Genomic DNA, 9,250 nt, shown 5'->3' with positions numbered 1-9,250 from the left:
AGAGTGATTGAGTACCTGCCAGGCACAGGGAAAATGAAAACTTGACCTCTGCCCTAAGGGTGCTTAGACTCTCGTGGAGGAAGTTGGTATTAATGAATGCAAGTGCTAAATCACAGTAGTGATAAGTGTTACATGGTGAAATCGGATTTACCATACGAGATTTGGTAACAGTCCACAAGACTACACTAACTGCGCACAAGTGTAGAGTTTAAGGTCCCCAGTCCACCCTCACTTCTGACAGCAATTGCAAGTTTGAGGGGTCCACAAGACTATCGGCAGGTCCTTTAATTCTCTAGCATTACTTGGACCTCACCGAGAGCTGCTATTGTCACAGTTATGGTTTAGTACAGTGGAAGGATGTAGCTTTTTATCAACCACAGGAAGAAATACGTAAGGCGGAGTCTAGGCAAGTTCCACGTGCGAAGCTCCTACTTACCTTCTCCCCATGGTATCACCAACGGGGCTTCCTTTCCTGGCAGTGCTGTAAGACGGTACTCCGTCAGCCAGCCTGGTTAGCTCCCTGACTCTCAGCATCCAGAGTTTTTATCGGGCCGTGATCATGCAGCCCTGGTTAGCCACCTGTGTGGCTGACCTCAGTTTCCAGCCCCACGGGAGACTGAGCTCACAGCGTTGACCCACGTTCTCTGCCCCACATTCTCTGCTCCACGTCACAACATTAGGCTATCAGTGTGACCCGCGACTCCTCTCAGGCATGACCACTCACGGCCTTAGAGATCACCTGTCAGAGCCAGGAGCAAAGGCCTGACATCTCTGGGTTAAGTATTTTACTACCCACACAAAGTGGGACTTCATCTTTTCTGGGAGGTCTGAGAAACTTTCTCTGGGTAAGTGGCAGTTCAAATGAAGTCAAAGATTTAGTAGGTATTAACTAGGGAAGAGAGGTTGTGGATCACTCCAGATTAATAACAGCTTTAAAGCAAAAAGTAGTGAACATAGTAAAAGGTTCTAGAAAAAGGCCAGTACAGTTGGAGTATGGAGGGCAAAGGGGAAAAATCATGGAAAAGTCAGAAGACAGTGTATTGGTCAAGGTTAGGTACAATAGGCATAGAGAAATCATGGTTTATAAGAGTTTTTTTTCCTTCGTGGTCAAGAATGTCAAGGTTGTACTTTTCATTTTTGTGTGTATCTTCTACTTCAGAGTTAACTCATGGTCCAGGGTGATTGCTGGAGCTTCAGATTCTACCTCAGCCCCACATCCCAGACAGCAGGAGGGGGATAGCATGTGAATAGTGTGGGAGAGCTCTGTGACCCAGTCTCTGCCACGTCAAAGGATTCCAACTACATTCTCCTTTTTTTTTCTTTTTTTTGGAGAGGTTTTTGCTATAGGGTGCATGTGCCAGAAAGACAGAGAGAGACAGAAAACGAGAAATCACCCTCCAGGGGGGATGGCCACCCCGCAGTCCCTTCTCCATTCTCTTCTCGGGATCTTGGACACACTCGCACATGTACACGGTCAGTTTAAGCCACCGGGTCCAGGACTTGAACTGCAGTCGACTACATGGGAGCTCAGCGACATAGCCATTATACTAACTGCTGGTCCCCCAACCACATTCTTAAAGTTCTGGGCCAGCCTTCCTCGTAACCCTTGTTTCTGCTGTCCTCTAAAAGTCGGGGTCTACATCAGTTATACTACAATTGATTTTTTTGTGCATGAGTTGAAGTTCTCTCCAATGGAGGTACATAGGTGATTTTTTTTCTGCGGACAAGGACCACATCTGTCTTGCAGTTGTCCAGCATTTATCACAATGTCTAGCACACAGTAGCTGCTCAGTAAATATTAGTGAATATTAAATACTCACTTAAATAAATGATAGGCTATATACTGTTTAAGGTCTTTTTTTTTTTTTTTGGCTAATTCTGTACAGTGTAGAGTATAACCACTTGGTGGCACTAAACTCATTTTAAAACTTGAAGAGTTATTTTTATGCACATTGTAATCACTTTTTCACACACAAAATGAGCTATCATATATTATAGGTCGTGTAAACTATCATTGACATCAAAGAGAAATATCAGTAACCACAGTAACTTTTTTTCCCCGCTACTACTTAAAAAAAAAAAACTCCCAAGGTGATAAATGACTGACGTGGAGGTGTTTGGTAGTGTGCCTGTTCTCTCCTGCAGCCTCCACCAAGTCCAGCTTTGGCACATAGTACACCTCTAGTGTGTCATGGTTTTGAAAGAATGTGTAAATAAGTATAAACTGAACAACTCCTAACTCCATCCCTACCCTGCCTACCCTCGGTAGTTTCACCCTAGGTAATTGACCGAAGGTAGGGGAGCACTAAGTGCTGCAAGGTTTTAGTTAACCGTATCTATGAAATCTCATTAATAGTGTTCATCCAGATAAACTGAAGAGCTGGGCTTCAGATGCACATACACACTAACAGCAATCAGCAGCCGTGTTGACTGCGTTCTGGATCTGCTACATTTTCTAACCCACCAATTGTAAGACAGTTAAGAACTGGAGGATATTTGTAATACCTTAAAAGCCTCTAGCAACATAAAAGTAAAATACTATCTTTTTAGAAGAGCATTTTTTATAATTATTTAGCTTAATTTTATTTTATTATGTGCACTCTCCAGAGAGACAGACGACAAGAAGTCATCCTCCCGGGGGGAAGACCGTGCCACAGTCCCTTCTCCATTTTCATTTTATGATTCCAGGCACGCATGAACATTTGCCCGGTGTGAGTTTTAAGCTGCTGGATCTGGGACTCAAACCATGGTCAATTGCGTGGGAGTCTAGTGACATAACCATTATGCCATCTGCTGGTCCCAAAAAGTAAACTACTATTAAGAATTAAAGAGGGGGTGCCATCTACTGGCATGGTACTTTAGGTGCTAGATTCCCACATGATTGACTGTGGTTTGAGTCCCAGTCCTAGCAGCTTGCTTTCTCACCTTCCCTCTCTCCCTTTTGGGTCAAATTAAAATAATAATAATGATACTGAGTAAAATGAAATAAATTAATAATAATTCAAATATTTAATTATGAAATTATAAATAATAATTGAGGGACTGGCAAGTGGCGTGGTGGTTAAAGACGCTAAACTCCCATATGGCCGACTGCTGTTTGAGTCCTGGACCTGGCGGCTTGCTTTCTCACTACCCCCACACACATACACACATATTCTGTCCCTCTCTGGTCAAATTATAATTAATTAATTAATTTAATTAAATAACTCTTTAAGAAATAATAATCGAATCCCTTTTCAAAAGGGTGGGGCAGGGGCCAGCAGGTGGCACGGTGGCTAAGGGCACTGGACTCCCTCATCGTTGACTGAGGTTCAAGTCCAGGACATGACAGCTTGCTTTCTCACTTTCTCTCTCTTGCTCTGTCCCTCTCTGGTCAAATTTAAATAAATAAAATTAAAAAAAAAAAAGGGTGGGGCAGTAGGTGGTATAGTGGTTGAGGCACTGGATTCCCACATGGCTGACTCGTACCTAACCGTTTAAAAAAATCACATGGGTGTGTGTGCATGCATGCCTAAAACCCCAGGAGGGGAGTGGAAGAGAAGGTATTACAGCATGGCTATCCCCCTGGGGCTGATTTCTTTCTTTCCCTCTCACTGTCTCTCTGGTGGTTGCATGCATCCTATGGCAAAAACCAAAAACAAAACAAAAAAATTTAAAAGGGAAAATAATTGAAATCTTTTCTTCTGAAATCAAGTAGGATAAAAATAGGTGATTTATTAAATTTATTAAAATATAAACTTAGAAGCTAATTAACATTAGTAGAAAGACTAATTAGAAAACAGTATTTCATTATAATATAGTAATGAAATATAGTACAGGTTGAATATTCCTCAGCTGAAATAATTGTTTCAGATTTCATTTTTTTTTTTTTTAATTTTGGATTTCTTTTTGAGAGATTTTTGCTATAGGTGCATGTACTCGCTAGAGAGACAGAGAGACAGAAAGTGAAAAATCACTACCTCCCCCTCCCCCCAGGGGAGATGGCCACACCACAATCCCTTCTCCTCTATTCTCCAACTCCTTTGGAGTTGCATGCACATGCATCTAGTGTGAGTTTTAAGCTGCCACATCTGGGACTTGAACCAGCGATGTAACTATTACACCATCTGCTGCTCCAGGATTTTGGAATATTTCCATATGCATACGAAGTATCTTGGAGATAGAATCAGAGTCTATTCATGAATTTCATTTATGCTTCATCTACACCTTCTGTAGATAGCCTGAAGGTTAATTTTATGCTATATTTTTATATTGCTGTATTTTGATGGTGTCCTAATATGTAAGATCAGGTGTAGGATTTTCTTTCTTTCTTTTTTTCAAAATTATTTGTTTAATTTTATTCATTCATTCATTTATTTCAGTTTGACTAGAGAGAGACAGAGAGAAAATGAGAAAGCAAGCCACCAGGTCCGGGACTCGCACCGTGGTCAGCCATGTGGGTTTGTCCAGCGCCTTAACCACCACGCCACCTGCTGGTCCCCAGGTGTGGAATTTTCTAACTGTTGAGTCATGTCATCACTTAAAAAGTGTTGAAATTTGGAGTATTTGGGATTTTGGATTTTCAGATTAGAGATGCTCAACTTGTAGTATCCTGTATTTTTAAAAATCATTCAACTTTATAATTTTTAAAAATAATTATTTAATTTTATTTTTCATTATTTTTCAGCTTGCTACAAAGCACGTATACTCACCTGAAACAGAGAGAGAGAGAAAGCAAGCTGCCAGGTCTGGAACTTGAAGCGTGGGCAGTCATGTGGGAATCCAGCACCCTAACCATGCCTCCTGCTGTCCCCTCAACTATTCATTTAATCTTACTCATACTGATCAGCTGAGATCTTTCCAGCACTGTGATCACAACACTCGATATTCTTGGGACTGTTGAAGAAACAGATATCCTCAAGTAGTTTATAATCTTGTTGGACAGACCCACGTGTGTGCAGAGTCTGCCCAACATGATAGTTAAGTGCACAAATTCTAGAACATCTGCATTTGCTCAGCTGTGTACCCTTGGGCAAGGTACTTGGCCTCTTTGTGCTTCCGATTCCACGTAAAGTGAAGACAGTGATATTACTGCTCTGGGTAGCCCGAGATGATTAAGTAATGAATACAGTACGTAGGCTGCAATCAGAAAAGGACCTGCATGTAGTGCCATCTCAGTGGCTTTCTCCTCTGGCTGGAATGTGAGGTCCACATCATTCATTAAATAGACAGTGAGCCGCTAGGTGACAGCTCTCTAAAGACTGAGTCCCAGGAGGAGAAGGGATTATGGCATGGCCATCCCCTCTGGGGAAGTGATTTCTCACTTTTCCTCTCATTTTCTCTCTCTCTCTCTCTCTCTCTGGCAAGTGCACACACTCTAAGGCCAAAGCCTGTAATGAAAAAAAAGAGAATGTGATTGAAAAAAATGTGGACAATGTATATACCCTTTTTGGGAATTCAAATATGGGTAGACACTTGTGCGAAGTGTTGCTGAATTTCTCTAAAAACCACGGAGGCGAGTCGAAATGTGTGCTGGGTCCTGAAATAGGGGTCGAACTTGGACAGGCAGAGATGAGTCTGGGAGGAAGTGAGTAGGAGAGAAGGACGAGTGCTGACGGCTTTCCCAGCTCTATTATCAGGAAGATTGCTCCGTCACCTGGACTGGACTGCTTTTCACGGGTGTTATGAGCTCGTTTAATTATTTGGTTTCCTAGAGGCTTCACCTCCAGAATTGCAGCAACTCCCTGCAAGTGGAGTAGAAATAAACAATATTAATTGTATTTATGCCAAGACCATCTATAATAAAATTCTAAGACTATGAACTTAATTAATAATTTGGAGTCATTGTCACCACTTAAAGACTTTTTAAAAAACAACAAATTGATAATATGTTTGCTTTTGTTTTTTTTTAGGTAATTAATAATGCTTGTGCTACTCAAGCCATAGTGAGTGTGTTATTGAACTGTACCCATCAGGATGTCCACTTGGGAGAAACATTATCAGAGTTTAAAGAATTTTCACAAAGTTTTGATGCAGCTGTGAGTACAGACTTCTTAATCCTAAACTCTCCTATTTGTAATAGCTCTTATTTTAATAGGCTGTTTTTTAAAATTATTTCAGATGAAAGGTTTGGCACTGAGCAACTCGGATGTGATTCGACAAGTGCACAATAGTTTTGCCAGGTAAAGAGACCGCATGGGGCCCGCGGGTGGCATGGTGGTTAAGGCGCTAGACACTCCCACATGGTTGCCCACGGTGCGAGTCCCGGACCTGGTGGCTTGCTTTCTCACTTTCCTTCTCTCTGTGTGTCTTTCTCTGGTCAAATGAAAATGATTGAATGGGGACCAGCAGTTAGTGTAATGGCTATGTCGCTGGACTACCATGTGGTTGACCATGGTTCGAGTCCCGGACCTGGTGGCTTAAACTCACACCGGGCGCGTGTACGTGCGTGCCCAAGATTCTGTGAGGAGAGTGGAGGAGAAGGGATTGCAGCATGGCCATCCCTCTTGAGGGGTGATTTCTTACTTTCTCACTGTCTTTCTCCATTTTTCTGGAAAGTGCACACACCCTGTAGCAAAAACCTCTCCAAAAGAAAAAGAAAATGATTGAATGAATAAAATTAAGTAAATAATTCTTAAAATAAAAAGTAAAGAGACCACATGTAACTAAGTGCCGCTGCTTTTTTTTGCGCCTCACTGTTTTTTCTTCACTGTAGACAGCAAATGTTTGAATTTGATGCAAAGACATCAGCAAAAGAAGAAGATGCTTTTCACTTCGTCAGTTATGTTCCTGTTAATGGAAGACTGTACGAGTTAGACGGATTAAGAGAAGGACCGATTGATTTAGGTAATCCAGTTTCTGTTCCTGGTATTCGACTTCTGACTCGAGAAAGGGCTGGGCATTCTCCTTCATTTCAGCCACAGGCTGCCTAAACACCGAAGGCGGCTGTGACTACGCGATGGTGTAATGTCACGAAGACCTTAAGCTCTTCAGTGCTTGACTACTATAGTTCAGTTGAAGCCTTTAATATTTTTTCTTAGAAAAAAATATTTTTATAACCCATAGATTACATAATTTATTTTTTTTTCTGTTATCTTTTAAGAAGTGCTCTTAATGAACTTAAAAACTTATTCTTGTTATTTTTAAGCTATTGATAAAAGATAGCAAGCATTTCTTTCTGTTTTTTTTTTTTTTTTAATTTGCCATGGGGCACATGTGCTTACCAGAAAGAGAGAAAGTACTCCCATGGGGAACGGTCACACCACAGTCCATTCTGCACTTGTCCTTTCAGGATTTGGGGCACACATACATGCCTGGTGTGTTTTTCAAGCTGCTGGGTCTGGGACTTGAACCACGTAGTCAACCATGTGAGATTGATCCACCTTAACCACCATGCCACCAGTTGGCCTGATAGCAAGCATTTCTTATAATCATCTTGTACTAAAGTATTTTGGGTACCAGTGAACGGTGTAGTGGTTACGTCACTGGACTCCCATGTATTTGACTGCAGTTTGAGTCCCAGATCCAGTGGCTTTAAACACAGCGGGCATGTGTGCATGAGTGCCCAAAATCCCGAGAGGTGACTAGAGAAGAAGGGATTGCTACATGGCCATTCCCTTAGGGGGATGATTTTTCACTTTCTGTCTCTCTGTCTCTTGCTCGCTCTCTCTTTCTCTGGTGAGCGCTCGTGCCCTATAGCAAAAATCGCTCAAAAACATTATTTTTCATTTGGAGTTGGATCATTCAGAATCTATTTATGCAGTCATGTTTTTTAATTGCCAGAGGGTGCGTACACTCACCAGAGAGAGACAGGAGAGGCAGAAAGTACCCCACAGTGGAGAGTGATCACACCACAATCCCTTCTCCTCTGGCTCTTCATCCTATCTGTATTCTGGGCACGCACACACATACACTCGGTGTGTTTTCAAGCTGCCGGGACCAAGATTCCCAGCTGCATGAACAGCCACATGGGATCCAGCTTCCCTTAAGCACTAGGCTATGGGGCCAGCCCTCAGGATCACTTTTAATTCCTTATTTAGCAATCTACAAAATATTTTTATTCATAATTTCTATTTAGTGCGTTCACGTGCTAACCTTTGTGCCGACGGGTAGATTTGTCTTGCTCCTACCCTGTCTCTAAACACAAGCAAAAATGATAAATAGTTTTTGAGGCTGAAGGTACAACCTGTGGTTCTCAAATATTACTAAAACGATAGCCCCACAAGAGAATTTTAATGTATTTTGACCTCATTGCATTTTCTTTTCCTTTTTTTTTAAATTAGGTTTGAAGTCTGACAAAATGAATTTAATTGATAATCTTATAGGCTATTCATAAAACTATGCCTTTAGTTTAAAAACAATTTAATGTGGCCCTGTTTAATTGTACTTTTTGATTATACCTTTTATAGAACCGGTGGCTTATCGAAGGCAGTTGTACATTTTACATGCTGCCTCCACGTCTGTGGTAGGCAATTCGTAGAATACCCTTTCAATTCTGTAGAAGCTGTTTCCCTACTTGGTAGTCAAGCTGATCTCTGCATTTTCTCTGTTGGCTTCTCTCTGGTCAGCTGTTTATTAGTCATTACAAATACCAAATCTAAAGGAAGCAAAAGATAAGACAGAACAGCCGGTTTTGCTGTGCCGCTGGTAGTTGTACTATGCCTGCTGGTGAAAGAGGATTTCAGCTGGGTCAAATCTGTTTTGCCTCAAGGGTGGATTTCAGTTTTTTATTTTATAGTTTTGATCATGGAGAGTCAGGCAAACGAGGATCGAACCCTTGTTTCACTGCTACCACGTGGCTGTTAGCCCTCGGTTTCTTCATCTGTGGAGTAAGAGCAATCACCCTCATCTCGCAGGGCAGTGAGATAACCCCTGGATTCAGCACTTGCCAGCACACGGTGACACAGTAACGTGGTCGTGCACATTGTTTCAATACTTTCCCCCGCACCACCAAGAAAATCAGAGTTAGAGCTTAACATACTGACTGATAGTTGTGCTCAAGAAGATATTTTTACTGTCCTGGATTTGCTTAAAGTATTTATAAAATGAAATATTGTGGACCAAACTTTTAATGTTAATGTTGTTTTTTCTTATTTTTATTTGTCTTAACTTTTAAAATTTCTTTTTAGGTGCATGCAATCAAGATGATTGGATCAGTGCAGTGAGGCCAGTCATAGAAAAAAGGATACAGAAGTAAATGCCCAGCTATTTTATTGGCCTACATTCTGGTTGCTCAGCATTTTTAAATGTTCATTGTTATTTTAGCAGTGTG

General features: G+C 41.4%; 1 protein-coding gene across 2 annotated transcripts in view; it reads left to right on the top strand.

Annotated features, from left to right (window-relative positions):
* The window catches only part of UCHL5 (ubiquitin C-terminal hydrolase L5), a gene marked incomplete at its 5' end in the record, with an annotated part of 29,760 nt that overhangs the window by 7,057 nt on the left and 13,453 nt on the right, over positions 1 to 9,250 (top strand). For both annotated transcript variants that reach the window (XM_014586842.2, XM_014586840.2), the window contains 4 exon segments: positions 5,892 to 6,017; positions 6,100 to 6,161; positions 6,695 to 6,825; positions 9,108 to 9,171. In XM_014586842.2, coding sequence (XP_014442328.1) covers positions 5,892 to 6,017; positions 6,100 to 6,161; positions 6,695 to 6,825; positions 9,108 to 9,171 — 383 coding nt within the window.

Source organism: Tupaia chinensis, unplaced genomic scaffold (assembly GCF_000334495.1).
Source record: "Tupaia chinensis unplaced genomic scaffold, TupChi_1.0 Scaffold000161_4, whole genome shotgun sequence".
Classification (NCBI taxonomy): domain Eukaryota; kingdom Metazoa; phylum Chordata; class Mammalia; order Scandentia; family Tupaiidae; genus Tupaia; species Tupaia belangeri.
The sequence above is the reverse complement of the archived record's forward strand: the minus strand, read 5'-3'. Positions and strand labels throughout refer to the sequence as shown.